Genomic DNA, 18,060 nt, shown 5'->3' on the forward strand with positions numbered 1-18,060 from the left:
CATGCTAAAAGAAGTTTATTTATTAAGAGTTTCCTTTAATTGGTTTTGGCCTAAAAATATTTTGAAAATAGGTTTTCTTAAGTTTTTTTTTTAATAAGTCCATAACATTTTTACATTGGTCAAGTACTTTGTTTTCACTAAACAACATAATTTCCTATTATATCCATGGTTAAATATATAAAAAAGAGCTTAAAAAATTACCTCAGCAAGAGGATTAAATTCTACTGTAGGAGTCATTTAAATTCCTATTTTACAAATACCAATAAAGGAATCTAATAAGTTGCCAAAGAACAGAATCCCAAGCAATAATCACAGAAGTGGATGAAGCACCTTCTGGGACATCTCCACCCTCCCACAAGTGAGTGTCCAGAGCAACATTCATTCCTTACTACTGTACTACTGAATTAAATATGTACATCATTCTAAAAACATTTCAAGCTATGTTACAGTGCTATATATCCTCTTTAGGGAAAAAAAAAAAGATTGGATTTTCCTGCAGTGTTCTGAAAGGAAACAAGTCTTTTCTTTAAAAAGAAAAATCTGTAGCAATTAGTTTGCTGATTATTTTCCTGAATTTTTAAGTTCCAACAAAGCATTGCTTTGCAAAAGGTTCTTTAGTCCAAATTCAGTGTCTCTGTTTTGATCTCTTTGTAAAAGAACTCTCTGTTCATCCATTCTTTTCGCCTGAGACCGTAAAATAAGGCTAAAAAAATCTTCATCTGGTACCGTTGGACCCTTTGTGGCAGTAGGTGGTGGAGCACATCTTTGATCATCTAATCTGGACCCCTAAAAATTTAAAAGAAAGATTAAAACAAATACTTCAGGGAAGGAAAACACCAAGCTATGTCCATTAGTCATAATAAGAAGTGGAGCTGTAAAAATTTACTTTGCTTCTTTTCAGACATTAACACCTGAAACCTAACAGTTTTTTCCTTTAAAATGACTTACAGAATCAGAATATAGTATCACGTAAAACTGTAGCCACAGTTTCATGGGTTTAGTAAGTATATTAAGTCATAGTATTTTAATTATAATTGGTCACAAGAAATAATCTAGTATTAATTGAAAATGCAAGGTCATCCGTGTCTGATGGTTCAAGATTATAATCTTAACCACAGTTTGCATCAACAATACAACAAAGCAGAGCTTTAGAAATTAAATGTTGCATACAAAAGCCCTGAAGCAGTACCTTTAAAAATCCTTAGGCCAGCAAATATGTGTGCTTTTGAAAGCTTCACTTTATCACAAAAATTTGTTTATGTACTTACTATCTGGCTATTCTGCTGTAATGGCAGAGTTGGGCAGCTGCAACAGAGACCAAGTAGTCTATAAAGCCTAAAATATTGTCTCTGGTCCTTTAAAGTTTGTCTGCCTTTGTCTTAGGCAGTAAAATCTGTTAAAGAAATAGGCCAGACTGATTTTTTCCTTCAAATTTTACTCTTACAATTATAACTTATATCAGAAATATATTAGAAATAGTATTGATCAAATAAAGAATTTAAAAGTCTACAATGCAGGGGCTGGGGTTGCGGCTCAGAGATAGTGCCCTCGTCTAGCATGTGAGGCACTGGGAGTTCAATTCTCAGCATCACATAAAAATATTGTGTCCACCTATAACTAAAACAAATATTTTTTTTAAGTCTACAGTGCAATTTCTGGTATTATAACTCAATAAGAGTAGACTGACAGGGCACAGTGGCACACACCTATAATTTCCAGCAACTTGGGAGGCTGAAGCAAAAGGATCACAAGTTTGAGCTCAGCCTAAGGAACTTGGTGAGACTGTCTCAGAAAGGGTTGGGAATGCAGCTCAGTGGTAAAATGGCCCTGGGTTCAGTCCCCAGTACCCACCCCCTAAAAAAAAAAATGTTGATGGCTGGTAACTGAGTACCCACTACATCGCTGGGCACTGTGCTAAGCATTTACATGCCTTAACATTTAACCTCTTAACTCTATGAGGGTGCAGTTGTTTATCTGCCTCCCAGCAGGCTCTGCTTTCACACTCCACATTACACCTGGACCACTCTTCTTCATTTCTCCTGTCATATTCTTGATAATTACAGCGGCCTCCAATTAATCCAACAGTCCTGTACTTCAGTGTGTCCTTTACCTCTTCCTTATCTGATGCTCCCACAGGCCTGCCAGGTCCTTGCTATCTTTGGAGAAAATGCCTATCTAGGTTCTTTGCCCATTTTTAAGTCAGGTTGATTCTTTGTTGAGTTTTAGGACTCTGTATATTCTCAGTATTAAATCCTTTGTCAGATAATGTGATTTTAAATGTTTTCTGTGGGTTGCCATTTTACTGGTGTTGGTGTCTTGATGCAGAGGTTTTTAGTTTTGATGACATCAAACTTGTCTTTTTTGTTGTTGTTTCCTGTGCCTTTGGTATCATAACCAAGAAATCATTGCCTAATCCAATGTCATGAAGCTTTCTTCTTTCTGCTAAGAGTTTTATAATTTCAGTTCTGATGCTTATGTCTTTGATCCATTTTGAGTTAATTTGTGCATATGGTGTTAGGTAAGGGTTCAATTTCATTCTTTTGTGCATGACCATCCGGTTTTCTCAGGACCATTTTTATAAGGTTGTTCTTTACCCCGTAGAATGTCCTTGGCACATGCTATGGTTTGAATGTGTCCCCCAAAGTTCATCTTTTGGAAACTTAATCTCCAATACTACAGTTTTGGGAGGTAGGGCTAATAAGAGGTGATTAGTCCACAGGGCTCTGACTGAATGGCATTATTTTGGGAGTGGGTTAATTACCTTGAGGGTGGGCTTACTATAAAAGTGAGTTCAGGGATAGAGTATAGCCCAGTGGTAGACTACTTGCCTAAACTGTGCAAGAACCTGAGTTCGATCCCTACTGCCCTCCCAACCCTCACCTCTCCAAAAGCCTCTTGCTTTTTTGTTCTTGTACTCTTTTACCCTTCCACCATGGGATGACACAGCACAAAGACCCTTACCTTTGCCATGCCAGAGCCAAGCTCCAGAACTGTGAAGCAAATAAATTTCTTATTACTAATACCCAGTCTGCAGTACCTATGTAGCAGTATAAAAGGAAGAAATCAGCACCCTTGCTAAAAATCATTTGAGGAAGAAAAAAAAAAAAAAATATATATATATATATATATATAGATAGATAGATAGATATGCAAGGGTTTATTTTGGGGCTTTCCATTTTATTCTAGTCTTTATGTCTAACTTTATGCTAGTACATTACTGTTTGGGTCACTGTGGCTTAGCAAGAACTTCTGAAATCAGGAAATTTAAGTCCAGCAACCTTGTTCCTCTTGTTTTGGATATTTGGGGCTTTGAGATTTTGTATTAATTTTAAGACAGATTTTTCTATTTCTGCAAATTAAAGCTATTGGGATTTTTACAGGGAATGCACTGAATCTTTAGCCTGCAGATTAGTAGGGGAATTTTAATAATAAGTCTTCAATCCGTGATCATGGAATGTGTTCCCATTATCTTTTTCAGCAATATTTTGTAGTTTTCACTGCACAAGTAGTTTGCCTCCTTGATTAATTTCTTAGTATTTTAAATGGAATTATTTTTATAATTTCCCTTTCTAATTCACTGTCAATATAGAAATGCAACTGATATTTGTGTTGATTTTGTATCCTGCTACATTGCTTAGTTCTTTTTTTAAAATTTTTTTTTAGTTGTAGATGAACACACAGTATCTTTATTTATTTCTATGTGGTGCTGAGGATCGAACCCAGTGCCTCACACATGCAAAACAGATGCTTTACCACTGAGCTACAGCCCCAGCCTCATACATTGCTTAGTTCTAATTGTGTGTGTGTGTGTAAAATATTTAAGATATTTATTTATTTTGGCATTGAGGATTGAACCCAGGGGTGCTTAGCCACTGAGCCAAATCCCCAGCCCAGCCCCCCCCCCCCCGCCCTTATTTTTATAGGGCCTTGCTAAGTTACTGAGGCTGGCCTTGAATTTGAGATCCTTCCTCCTGCTTCTGCCTCCTAAATTGCTGGGATTACAGGAGTGCCCCATCACTCTGACAGAGTTTTCTTTTTTTAATTTTTTTTTTTAGTTGTTGATGGACATTGATTTCTATGTGGTACTGAGGATTGAACCCAGTGCCTCACACATGCTAGGCAAGTGCTCAACCACTGTACTACAACCCCAGCCCGACAAGGATTTTCTACATATAAGATCATATCACTTGTGAACAAAGATAATTTTACTTCTTCATCAAATCTGAATGCCTTATTTCTTGTCTAATTACTCTGGCTACAAAATCTAGTACTGTGTTGAATAGAAGCAGCAAAAGTGTGCATTTTTTTCTTGTTCCTGATCTTAGAATGCTTTATTATTTTACCATTGGGCGTGATGTTAGCTGTGGGTTTCTCATATGGCTTTATGTTGTAGTGGTTTAATACTGTTTGTGTTTGTGTGTGTGTGGGGGGTGTGGGTGTGTGTGGGTGGTGCTAGGGATTGAACTCCAGGCCTTGTACATGTGAGGCAAGCACTCTACTAACTGAGCTATATCCCTAGCCCCTCATACTGTTTTTAATTTCTTAAGTGTTTTTATCATGAGAATCCTGAATTCTGCCAGGTGGTTTCTTTGCATCAATTCAGAAGATCTTTTTTTTTTTTTTTTTTGAGAAATTTACATGTTTGGTAGAATTTACCAGTAACACTGTCAAGTCTAGGGCTTTTCTTTGCCAGGAGGTTTTTGATTACTAGTACAACCTCCTTACTAGTTATGGGTCTATTTTCCATTTCTTCATGATTTGTTCCTAGTAGGTTTTGTCTAGTAATCTGTCCATTTCATCTCTATTACACAGTTTGTTAATAGTCATTCATAATTTTCTCTTATTTCTTTTTGTATCTGTAGAATCAGTAATAATATCCCACTTTCATTTTGATTTAGTAAGTTTTTTTTAATTGATGCATTATAGTTGTATATAATAATTGGGTTCACTTTAACAATTATACATGAATGAAATTTAATTTTCCCTTTTATTAGACTAGGTAAGGGTTTGCCAATTTTGTTCATCTTTTCAAAGAATGACTTTTAGTTTTGTTGATTTTCTATTGGTTTTCTGTTTTCTACCTCTGTCTAATCTTTATAACTTAAGGAACTAGAAAAAAAGTTAGATTGTTGATTTGAGATTTTCTCTTTCTAATGTAAACATTTACAGTTGTATATTTTTCCCTTTGGTGCCTCCTTTGCTTCATGCCTTAACTAGGGTATTATGTTTGCAATTGTCTCTAAGTATTTTCCAGTTTCCCTTTGATTTCTTTGGTTAATAACATTAATTTCCACAAATTTGTAAATTTCTTACTGTAATTGCTTCTAAATTCATCTTCTGTGGTCAAAATCTTACATATGCTGAGACTCAGAATGGTCTATCCTAGAAAATATCCCATGTGCACTTGAGAAGAATGTGCATGCTCTTACTGTTGGGCAGAGTAGTAACATGTCTGCTAAGTCTAGTTGGTTTACTGGTTGTTCAAGTTCTCTATTTCCCCACTCATCTGCTGACTGTCACATCTATTATTGATAATGGAGTATTTAAGTCTGCAATTGTTATTGTACAAGAGTTCATTTTCTCTTAAATTCTATCAATTTTTTACTTCATATATTTTAATGCTTTGTTATTAGGTATCTTTCATTTCCTTATTTCCTTACTTTCTTTCCTACTGCCTAGACTTCAAAGTCCACTATTAAAATAACTCCCTGGAATATATCTTCAACTACCTTTCTCTGGCAAAATACCAACCTTGATTAAGTACAACTGCACTGAATGGTCCTACTTCCGGTGACCCTCATGTGGGGCCTCAGCTCAGTAATCTTATTACTTTAACCTAGTCAAGTTAGTTTCACGAAGTCAGCTATTTTCCACTTTTTCTCTTCATATTTGTGATGCCCCAAACCCTACTTTAAAAAAATAATTAATTAATTAATTAATTAATTTAGTTGTAGGTGGACACAATACTTTTATTTATCTGTATGTGGTGCTAAGGATTGAACCCAGGGCCTCACACATGCTAGATGAACGCTCTACTGCTGAGCCACAACCCCAGCCCTAATGGCCCTACTTTTTACCAAGAAAATAAAAGCAACTAGAGAAGTCAGAGAATTTCTACTTTTCTCATCTCCAGCTGTACACAAATATTCTGCTTTCCATCTCATAGTTTTTCCTACGCAAAAACTATGTTACCTTCCTGCTGTGATAGTGGCTGTCCTCCCTACTTTACCATTTCCATCTGTAGACATGATGTATTATCATCCAAAGAAAAATGTATCTTTACCCTGTGTCTCCCTTAAGCTAATGATCGGTTTTGTTGCTTCTCTTTATAATTAAAACCTCTTGAAAGTTTTCTATACTTACTCTCTCCCCTTTGTAACAATCTTTTGAAATTGGTAATGAGCTTCACATTGCCAAATCTTTAATTATCTTATTTGGCATCTTGGCAACATTTTGAACGTTCTTTAAGATACTTTCTTCACTTGGTTTCCACCTTACCTTTTGTGTATGTATAATCATTTCTCAGGGCTTTAGTTCCAGCTATATGTTGATTCCTTCCAGTTTAACATATCTAAAATAAAACTCAGGATTTTTCTCTCCAAACCTGCTTCTCCAGTCTTCACCACCATCATTCATTCACCCAGTTGTATTTCAAAGCAAAAAGAAGTCATCTTAAGTTTCTCTCATACCTTTATCCAATTTATTAACAGGTTTTGCCAATCAGCCAGAATATCTCTATTCTACTTATCATTACTACTGTCACCCTAGTCTAGATTACCAATCTCTTTTGCCTATTTTACCATGCTAGCTTTGCAGCTGGTTTTTGTACTAATATACTTGCTACTTTACATTTACATCTCAGTATCCAACATGATTTTTCAGAACTCTATTATGTTCCTCACAGATTTAGAACACAAACTTCATCTCAGCCTACAAGAACCCACTTGAACAAGGCCTTAATTACTTGTCCGGCTACATTTCATACCACTCTCCATTTCTCTTTTTCCACACTAGCCACAGTGCCCTTCCTTGAACTGGCTCAGCTATTATATCCTATAGGGGACTTGCTGTTTGCCACACTTTATTCAAGTCTCTGTTCAAATAAAAATCCAGAAAGTTCTCTAACCACTGTAAAGTAGAGGGTCCTCCAACTCCTTCATCCTTTTCAACTTTTTTCATACCAAGTATCACTGCTTGACCACATAATTTTCATAAATGTTTGAATATGTGTATTTGTTTACTGTTTCTCTCACTAATGCGGGGTAAAGTACACATATTCAATGTCTAGAACATAATCATGAGTAAGTAGATAATAACTTTAGAATACAAAATGAACCCTTCCTGAATAAAAACTATAGTAGTATACCACTATAACATGTAGTATACACTGTAACATGAGAACCTGAGCTATATACAGAATTCAAAGACTATGCAGGACGGGTGTGGTGGTGCATGCTTGTAATCCCAGTGGCTAGGGAGGCTGAGGTGGGAGGATCATGAGTTCAAAGCCAGCCCCAGCAATGGCAAGGCACTAAGCAATTCAGTGAGACCCTGTCTCTAAATAAAATACAAAAAAGGGCTGAGGATGTTGGCTCAGCAGTTGAGTGCCCCTGAGTTCAATCTTCAGTACCTGCCCCCATCTAAAAAAAAAAAAAAAAAAAAAAAAAGACTATGCAGACCTACTTGACATTTTACAAGGATATCAAAGAAGTCTTCATCAGGCTCTTTGTTGTCATTAGTCATTAGTCGGTCAAGTACTGACTGATTGTTGTTTTTTGTCAGACGAAGTCCTGGCAAATTGCTGAAACTGGCCCTCTGGTCATCCAGACGGCGGCTCTGTGAGCTGGCAAGAAGATCTAAAAACTCATCGGTGTTGGGGGACACCACGGAAACATATGGCGCTATGAATAGGGAAAAAAATTCCAAAAATAATTACAAAAATGTTTAAACATATTTATATTGATTTTTTAAAAAAAATAAGTGACAGCGGAATACATTACAATTCTTATTACATGTATACAGCACTATTTTTTATATCTCTGGTTGTATATAAAGTATGTTGACACCAATTCGTGTCTTCATTCATGAACTTTGGATAATGATATCCATCACATTCCACTATCCTTGATAATCCCCCGCCCCCTCCCTTTCCCTCCAGAAAAAGGTACACTCATACATAAACATATTTATCACACAGTTCTCTGCCTTCCTAACACCTGTCCTGACCTCCTCCTTTCAGTGCTGTGTCTGGCAGGCTTTGACAAGATGGTGGTAGCTTTCATTGGCAGGGAGGGAAGCACAACCCCATAGTACCTCAGATGATCCACCTGGAGGTTATTCAGATTTGTCTATATTTTCCAAATTTATAAGGTATGAGTAGACTTGAGAAGGTGAATAAACTGCTTTTCTTACAATAATTTCTCAGACTAGGTGGAATGAGATAGTTTTTTTCCTTCCATCCCTGGGATGGGAATTTTAGTGAACTAAGTGCTGCTGGAAAGTCTTGATCTGCACAAGTCATATTTTAGTAAACTAAAATAAGAAATTTTAAGTAACCTATTGTAGGCCTAAGACTTAGGCAGGCCTTAGCCATAGGTGACTCCTCACTCTGTGTAAGCTTTTAGTTGTAGATAGACACAATGTCTTTATTTATTTATTTTCCTGTGGTGCTATGGATGGAACCCAGTGCCTCATACGTGCGAGACAAGTGTACTACCACTGAGCTACAACCCCAGTCCAGGCTTTTCATTTTTTATTCCAGATATGAAGTATTTACAAATTATATACAATCATAAGTTATGTACAACTATCATTTTCCCCTCATTTTTTTGTTGGTTCAAACCCAGGGCTATGCCAGGCAAGCACCACCATTGAACTGAACCCCAGCCCCAAAGAAACTAGGGAGTAAGAATGATACAGTGGAAAGCGCTGGACTAAAAACACAGATCTACTTAAGAGAACTCAAAGAACCTTGTTTTGAACTGTACAAATGCCAGCATTTCAAGCATACCTGAATTCAGTTTCATTTATTTTATCTCCTATGATGAGCACTGAATTCTTAGAAATAAAGCACCAGAATATCAAGAATATTAAAATCAGAACAGCAGTACAGATGACTTACATTTTAGCGTCCCTTTCGGGGGAGTGGAAGAAGCTGCATGGCGGTTCTTTTCTTGTAAGCAGCACCTCTGGTCATCCATCCTGTTGCTTTGAAATCGGCTTAACAGGTCAAAGAATCCTTCATCTCCAACAGTATCTGCGCTGATTTTCTAAAATGAAGAAAATATATAAAATATTTCCCATTTTCCTCAGGTCATTAATCAACAATACGATGCACTCAAATGCAAAAGGTATAGATTAAGATTAAAAATAAATTTTCAAAAAGAATTAAAGAACCAATTTTGGTGATAAAAACTTATTTCAATCCAACTAACAAATTTTTTTTTCAATTTTTTTAAAATTCTTTTTTTTTTAGTTGTAGATGAACACAATATACCTTTTTTTTTTTTTTAAGAGAGAGAGGGGGAGAGAGAGAGAGAATTTTAATATTTTATTTTTTAGTTTTCGGCGGACACAACATCTTTGTATGTGGTGCTGAGGATCGAACCCGGGCCGCATGCATGCCAGGAGAGCATGCTACGGCTTGAGCCACATCCCCAGCCCGACACAATATACCTTTATTTATTTATTTTTATGCAATATTGAGGATCCAAGCCAGTGCTTCACATGTGCTGGGCAAGCACTCTACCTCTGAGCCACAACCCCAGCCCTAACAAAAAAATTTTAATTCCTGTATTTCTTTTTTTTGTGTGTGTGGTACTAGAAATGGAACCAAGGGGTGCTTTACCACTGAGCTACATCCCCAGCTACATCTTTTTATCTTAAGACAGGGTTTTGTTAATTTGCTGAGGCTGGCCTCAAACTTGCAATCCTAATGCATCCAAATTGTTGGGATTACAGGCATGTGCCACTGAGCCCAGCCTTTAATTTCTATATTTCTAAGACCAAAGAAATGTACCTGCTACAGATATGAATGAGTTATGTAAATAGCCATGCATCACTTAACGATGGAGATGCATTCTGAGAAACACATTGTTAAACATCAATATACTCAAAACAAACCTAGGAGGTATAACCTACTACACAGCTAAGCCATGTGGTATATACTGTTATATAAGTAGAGACGTTGCATATGTGGCACATGGCTGTATGTGTGATGCGGATGTATACCTCAGACTCAAATTTCAGTTCTAAGATTCTACAAAAACAGAATTCAAGATTAGTTAAGTGAGAAAGCAAGTATATTTTTCTATCATAGTATTTACAAGTTTTGGGGTTTTTTGGTACCAAGGTTGAACCCAGGGGTGCTTTACTACTGAGCCACATCCCCAGCCCTTTCTTGTATTTTATTTAGAGTCAAAGTCTCTTGAGTTGCTTTGGGCCTTGCTAAGTTGCTGGGGCTGGCTTTGAACTCTCAATCCTTCTGTCTCAGCCTCCCTAGCCACTGGGATTACAGGCATGTGCCACTGTGCCCAGCTTTTCTTTTTTTGATGGTAGTATTGAGAATAGAACCAGGGCATTGTGTATGCAAAGTAAGTGTTCTGCCATTGAGCTATATCTCAAGTCCCTCCAAGGTCTTTTTATTAAATATTTGAAGATCCTCAAAAAACAAACTTGTAATAATTAAATATTTATGGGGAAGAAGGGACTCTCAATATTTTTACTTAGAAGGCTTCAATTGAAATGAATACAATGTTAAATTTTTTCCATAATGTAAGTAATATAATAGAGGCATATTTATATAAAATGTAATAGGCCTAAGGAGGAAGTGATTTATTCTTAGAGAAAATTACACAGCTTGTATTTGTGTTGAGTCCATAAGACTGAATATGCTTTTTCAGTTTAGAGACGGTTTATACTGATTAATATGCATTTCTGAAGATTTGTAGTAGTCAGTGAACAACAAGAGGTGGGGGAAGAGGAGGAAAGAAGTCAAAATAGGGGCCTTGTATGTAGTACTAACAGGACTGGACTCCATTTTATGTGAAATAAGAGGAGCTAGCATATACTTTTCATTCTAAAATATGCCTGTAATCCCAGCTACTTGGGAGATTGATGGAGGAGGATTCTAAATTCAAGGCCAGCCTTAGCAACTTAGTGAGATCCTTTCTCAAAATAAAAAGGGCTGGGGATGTAGCTCAGTGATAAAGCACTCCTGAGTTCAAACATCTCAGTACCTCAAAATAAAAGTCCTTGAACAGGCCCTGCATTCAATCCCCAGCACTGCAAAACAAAATATTTATGCAAACAGTAGTACCTGAAACACAAAGTGATAATTACTATCCAAAACAATGGAGCAATTATTTATGAATGGAGTAATTCCTGTTCTGGCTGTGAAAAAAATAGAAAAGATAGGAAAACATGGACAAGTTTTCTAAATAACAAAGATATTTTATGCCATCTATCTGACCAAAAATTCAGGATGAATATAAGAAAACTAAAGTAAGTTGCTACTCAAAACACAATACTCAAAAACATACCCTCTGAGAATTCGGATTTCGGTGGTCAATAGAATTACTGGCATCTTGGAGAACTTTAGCAGAGGAATTGGTTTTGAATTTTTTCCCTTTCAGTCTGTTGACAAAGAGTAGCTTTGCAGAAGGTTTGGCAATGAGAGGTTTTTGTTTAGCAAGAATTTCACTGTTCCAGTTCTGTACCTATAAAATTACAGATGGAAAGCAAGACATGAAAAAACCCAACTCTGGTTTCTTTTATCATTAACCTGACATGTTAATGCACTGACAATTGGGATGGGAGGAGAATTTCAGATCTCTTAGTAAGTCCCCCTTTTCAGTGTATTTCAGTATTTTAAAGAGCTTATATCAAATGTATTAGGAGAAAGATACAAAGTAGTATGGATATGAGCTACATAAAAATCTGTTATAACTGGAAATTCTGGGTGCATGTGTAATTTTTTACCATAAATATTAACCTTTAGTACGTCCATGGTACTGGCAATTTTTCTGATGATAAAAAACTGTTTTCACTAACACATGCTAAATTTCCACTAGGCAAAACCAATTTATATAGATCTAGATCTGGTTTAAATACACATGACAATCTCTAACAGACTCAAAATAACAAATTTATTCAGTATGAAGGAAGAATATATAGTACTTACAATAGCCCTAGGACATTTGCAGCTTTAACATTCCATCTTAAGTGCAAATAATTTTAAAGGTCTGTGCTTATATAACAATTGACAATTTTCACATAGCACATTTTTCATAGAAGAAATTCATGTGTTGGTAAAATGTACAAATTTCAAGTATACAATAAAACTCCTACCCCAATCGAGATATACTATGGGAGACCAACCTTGCATGTGACTGAGTCACACTCCCCAGCTGGGTGCTGAAGCGCTCAGTCACAGAAATGTGACAGAGCTTTCCCCTCCCTTCTTGGGTTCGAGGGGCGGTGTCCTGTGCATGGGTGTGTCTAGTTACAGCCCCATGGGTGGAGCTACGCTTACCTGTTCCTTTGTAATATAACCCCTTGCCCTGTTTAGGATAGAATCTTCCATGGAAGTGCCTTGTGTGTGTCCCCTTCTCTTACTGTGCCTTTGGGTGTGGCCTACCCAGATGTCAGTCAACCTGCTGACAGTGGACAACGTGAAGATAGACTCAGCCCCCTGAAACCTGACCCCTTGCCTCATTTGAATAGCTTTTCCTCATCACGTTCTCTCTCCCCCCCCCCTTTCTGAAGACCCTTAAGGTCAAGTAGCCGTCACAGCAACCCCAAAGAAAAAGGTATTTGTGTCTCTTGTGTGGTTATTTTGCACAGCCCAGTTAGCCCAGTTCAACTGGAGTGACCCTTGAGCCTTTTAGTTGCAAGAAGAGAAACCCGGCAATTACAACATTTCATTCTACTCAGAAAAGTCTCCTATGAGGTACGAATTAAAATAACCCCTACTCTGAGGCTCATATACAGGAATGAGACACATAGCTGGTAAGGAGCCAAGCCATCTATTCCTTTTCACATATAGACTACTAAGGGTAATTTCCCCTTATCTTGTAGAATCAATTTCATAGCCTACTGAATGGTGTGAGAACATAAAACTGTACTTAAAACTCAAGTTGAAATTGGAAAAATGTTTCTTATGTAGTTATTTGGACTTTCAGTCTCATAACATTGAATGTAAGAATCCAAAGTGGAGTTAACATCTTAAAAATCATGAAGGCTGGGGCTGGGGTTGTGGCTCAGTGGTAGAGCATTTGCCTAGCATGCATGAGGCACTGAGTTCGATTCTCAGCTCCACATACAAATAAATAAAATAAAGGTTCATCAACAACTTAAATTTTTTTTTAATTGTGAAGGCAAGTTATTTCCAACCCCAGTTTTTTTCCTGCATGTATGCTGAGGACTGAACCTACTTCTTTATGCATGCTAAGTATTCAGTCTGACCACCCCTTAACCAAGAATTCTATAGTCAGCAAAATTACCAGGAAAAGACAATTTCACAACTTTTCAGACATCCAAGTCTCAAAAGTCCCCTCTCACTGCACTCTCGCCCAAGCTGCAACTTTGAACCCAGAGTTCTCTGTTTTCCTTACATGTGCTTCTTTGTTGAGAGTAATAAAATAATGAACTCTGGCAAATTTATTATGAGGAAAAAGGAATCAACTCCACTAAAATATTTTTAAATGGAGATAAAACCTGGCTTTTGGAGAATTACCAGATTGACTCCAGTAAACTTCTTATAGAATTTAGAAGAATTCTAGTTATACCACTACACAGGTAGGCGTAAGATAACAAATTAATCTGCTACCTATTAGAAGGTTTCTAACTAGAAGAAAGCAGACTAAAACTGTCCTAACTTTAAAAAAAAAGTGTGGATTTAATAGATTTATATTTGAAAACTACTCAGAAGGTAAGAGCTAGATATTTGGGAGGAATCTCAAGGTCCTTCAGAAGTTACCAGAGTTTTTAAACAACTGTGTAACTGATGGGAATAAGAACTCTTGGATATGAGACCAAGACAATTAGATGTTGGATTTTTGAAGGCTATTCATACAAAAAGAGTTAATATTAAAACATCATATGCTAGTTATTATAATGATAGGGCAAAAGAATAATGACATAGAAAAATGCTCTTAACACATGACTATATATTATAAAATAGCACCTAAAATGTGATAACATTCAAATGAAAATGCCAAATGAAAAGATACCAACATATTATAGTTAGTTACTATGAGTTGAGATTACTGATTATTTCAATTTTCTTGCTGGAATTTTCTAAAGTTGCTATAATGAACCTATCTTATAAAAAACTTATTTCTAAAAATACACCATGAGGGAATGAGAGCCTATTGTAACAATGTAAAACTAAGTTAAATGGAGGTAGAAGAAACTACCTTGATTTGTTTTCCAATAACCTTTTTCCAATTATGAAGTTCCTTGTGTAACGCACCCCCCCCCAAAAAAAAAAGCCTAAGGAGGATGCATCTTGAATAAAAAGTACTTTGTCAGTTAAAAAAAAAAATGCAGCTAGAAAAACCACTTTCCTCTTGATTATAGTTGCTGGTCATGTAGTTGAAAAGAAAAAAAAAAAGCTTCCTGATTATTTATTGATCTTTCTGATCTTTTAATTAAAAAAAAAGTAATACATTTACATGGTAAAATATTCAAACAGTTCAAACTGGTATATAAAGTATCTCCAGCCTAACTGTGACACCCAGTCCTCTTCCCAGAAGTCATAATTGTTGCCAAGTTTCTGATATGCTTTTCCAGAAATGCTTTATGAATCCACAAAGGATATGCATTTATCTTATACAAGTGACAACATGCTGTACATATTAATTTTGTATTGCACTTTTTCCCATTCTTTTTAAGGAAAAATTTTAAGTGAGAGCCACAAAGGACGAGGTGTATGCAGATTATTTTGTTTAAATTAAAAGTTACTAAAATATTTCATAACAGTACATAAAATTTAAAACATAAAAATGGCCAACCTTTTCTGGTGTTAACTTCATGAGTTCCATATTTTCCATACTGTGTCGGCGTCCCAACTTGGGGCGGGCACCTTTGTAAAAGAATTTTTAATTCAAATAAATCAAGGAATCTTTTAAGAGTACAAATTCAGCCTCACTACACATTCAGTTCTAAAGTCTGATACATAAATCCTTACAAAAGGAGGAAACATACATTTTTTTAAAGAATAATTATTTTCCACACCAACTACATAAAAATATATACTCCCTCTAAAATGCTTTGATGTAAGGAAGTTACATTTTGGTTAGAAACTAACCACTGGTTACTAAAATTACCTCTTAATTTAGAAAAGGCATTTTATAATAACTGGTTTTATAGTATCCACATAGTCTCAAGACAAAAAAAAACTACAGGGTGGTTTAAATTAAGTAAAAACATAAGGAAAAGGCTTTAGGGCTTCAATTTTGGGGAAAAAAAATCAAAATAACATCCCCAGTACTATACTGTTACTCCTTTCTAAGTAATTCCTTTCCATTTTAATAGCTCATTAGATGATGGGTTAAGGTCCTCAAAATATTTTTTCAATAGTTAGTAAATATTAAATGCAGAGAATTTCCATATCTACTCAATCTTTTTAAAATTAAGTAGTATTTTTAGAGGTATAATACTGACATCTAATACTCAGCTTACAAATAAAACATTAACAACATATTAAGCTCCCTTTGTGTGATTCCTTTCATAATTTCTTTTATATATTTATATATAAATATACTTATATATTTATATATTTTATATATTTCCATTATATATATCTCTAGGCCATGCAGCATTATTTGCATTATTTTGAACATTTATAAATGGCATCGTACTGTACATATTCTACAACTTTCTTTCTTTGTGAGATTCATTCAATTTTTAAAAATTTATATGTGGTGCTGAGAATAGAACTCAGTGCCTCACACAATGGTAGCTTAAAGCATTCTACCACTGAGCCCCAGCCCTTAATTAATTTTCATCATCATTTTAGGACTAGGAAATTATCCTTTTTACAGGTTACAGATATTTAGGTTGCTTCCCTTTTTTTTTTTTGTCGTTATAAACAATACTAGATAAACTTTTGGTAATGTCTTTTGGTGTACAAAATCAAGAATTTCTTCCAGTTTAGATATCAGAGGTATGTAACTGGGAGTGATATTGCTGGAACACACACCTTTAACTTCACCAGAATGCTGCCAGGTTGATTTACAGAGTATACCAATTTCCATCCCATCAACAGTGTGTAAGAGTTTCCATTACAGTACATTACGTCAGCACTAGTACTGCTGGCCACTAAGCACACTCATGTAATGGTTTTATCTTCCTAGTGAACAGAACCTGTTGATCATTGGGAATCACTCCTATGAAATGATCTTTTTTGTCTTGAAGTTCTTTTTATCAAGTATTAATACAGTCCATACCAGCCTCCTTTTGGGTTATAACATGGTCATAGTCTTTTTCTATCCTTTTATTTTTATTTTCATTTTCAGGTTTACTATACTAATAATTACTATATATGTATACTATATTTATATTCCTTTATATTACTATATTTCTATATTACATTTATATTACTATAAAAATTGTCTTGCTGTAGATCTGTTAATCTATTGTTGTTGATGTGGTACCACGGATTGAACCAAGGGGCAGGGCGCTCTACCACTGAGCTACATCCCCCAGCCCCTTTTTAAATTTTGAGACTGTGTTTTGCTAATTGCCCAGGGTGGTCTTGAACTTGAGATCCTCCTGCCTGAGCCTCGCAAGTTGCTGGAATTACAAGAGTGTGCCACCATGCTTGGAAGATTTATTAATATTTTTAAAGAACCAAATTTTACCTTTTAAAACTCCTCTCTATTAAATCTTTATTTTATTAAATTCTGATCTTCAAAGGCTAGCTTCCGCAATTTAGCAAGGCCCTAACAAACTTAGTGAGACCCTATCTCAGAATAAAAAAAATTTAAAAAGAGCTGGGGATGTGGCTCAATGGTTAAGTGCCTCTGGGTTCAATCAGGTACCCCCCCCCCCAAAAAAAAAATCTGCTCTTATCTTTAATATGTCTTCCACTTATTTTCAGTTTATTCTGATTTTTTTCCTTTTGGATTTTTAAAATACAAATTTTGTTCTAAGTGCCAGTATAAGTCACATGGCCACAGAATTTGAAATAGAGCATTTTTTAATGATATACTGTAATTTTTTTAAATACCTTTATTTATTTATTTACTTTTATGTGGTGCTGAGGATCGAACCCAGGGCCTCGCACATGCTAACGAGCGCTCTATCACTAAGCCACAATCCCCAGCCTTGAAATAGAGTATTTTCATTCTGATTTAGTCCTAAATTATTTTATAATTTTTAAAAATATTTATTTATGTATTTTTAGTTTTAGGTGGACACATTATTTTGTTTTTATGTGGTGCTGAAGATCGAACCCAGTGCCTCATGCATGCCAGGCAAGCACTCTACCACTGTGCCACAACCCCAACCCCAAATTATTTTCTAATTTTCAAGATTTTTCTTCAACCTATTCCTTAGAAGTATGTTTAAAGTCTTCAAGTCAATGTTTTGTTTACTTGATATTAATTTCTAACTTAATAACATCTGGGGCATGAAACTTATGTAATATAGATTCTATGAAATGCGCTATTTGTTTTATTGGGTTAGCTTTATTGTTAAATTTTGGTAGAAAGAACATGAATTGGCCAGTTGCTAGGTACAGCATTCTATGTTCCATTAAATCTGTTTTGGACTTTTTAATTGTGATCCATATTAAGAAATATATCGTGTTATACCCCTGAACACACATGTACAAAGCATAACAAAACCTCACACAACAGTTTTATACACACACACGCACACGCAAGTGCATTTCTTAAAAAATTATTTATTCTAATTTGTTATACGTGATTGCAGAATACAATTCAATTCACAGTGCACATGTAGAGCACAATTTTTCAGGTCACTGATTGTACACAAAGTATTTTCATACCATTCATGTCTTCATACATGTACTTACGGTAACGATGTCTAACT

At 35.6% G+C, this 18,060-nt stretch overlaps 1 protein-coding gene across 4 annotated transcripts in view; it reads right to left on the bottom strand.

Moving 5' to 3' along the window:
- Gpsm2 (G protein signaling modulator 2) overlaps positions 1-18,060 on the bottom strand; it is a 50,442-nt gene continuing 32,382 nt past the window's right edge. For 3 of the 4 annotated variants that reach the window (XM_046467143.2, XM_046467142.2, XM_046467144.2), the window contains 5 exons: positions 15,015-15,085; positions 11,541-11,717; positions 9,122-9,269; positions 7,684-7,901; positions 1-786 (listed from right to left, as the gene is read on the bottom strand). In XM_046467143.2, the coding sequence (XP_046323099.1) occupies positions 562-786; positions 7,684-7,901; positions 9,122-9,269; positions 11,541-11,717; positions 15,015-15,085 (839 nt within the window). In that variant the 3' untranslated portion in view covers positions 1-561. Of the gene's footprint in view, positions 787-7,679; positions 7,902-9,121; positions 9,270-11,540; positions 11,718-15,014; positions 15,086-18,060 lie in introns of all 4 variants that reach the window. The other variant, XM_046467145.2, reaches the window with a different exon arrangement.

Source organism: Marmota monax, unplaced genomic scaffold (assembly GCF_021218885.2).
Source record: "Marmota monax isolate L192 unplaced genomic scaffold, Marmota_monax_Labrador192_F-V1.1 WCK01_AAM20220418_F8-fsc00181, whole genome shotgun sequence".
Lineage (NCBI taxonomy): Eukaryota > Metazoa > Chordata > Mammalia > Rodentia > Sciuridae > Marmota > Marmota monax.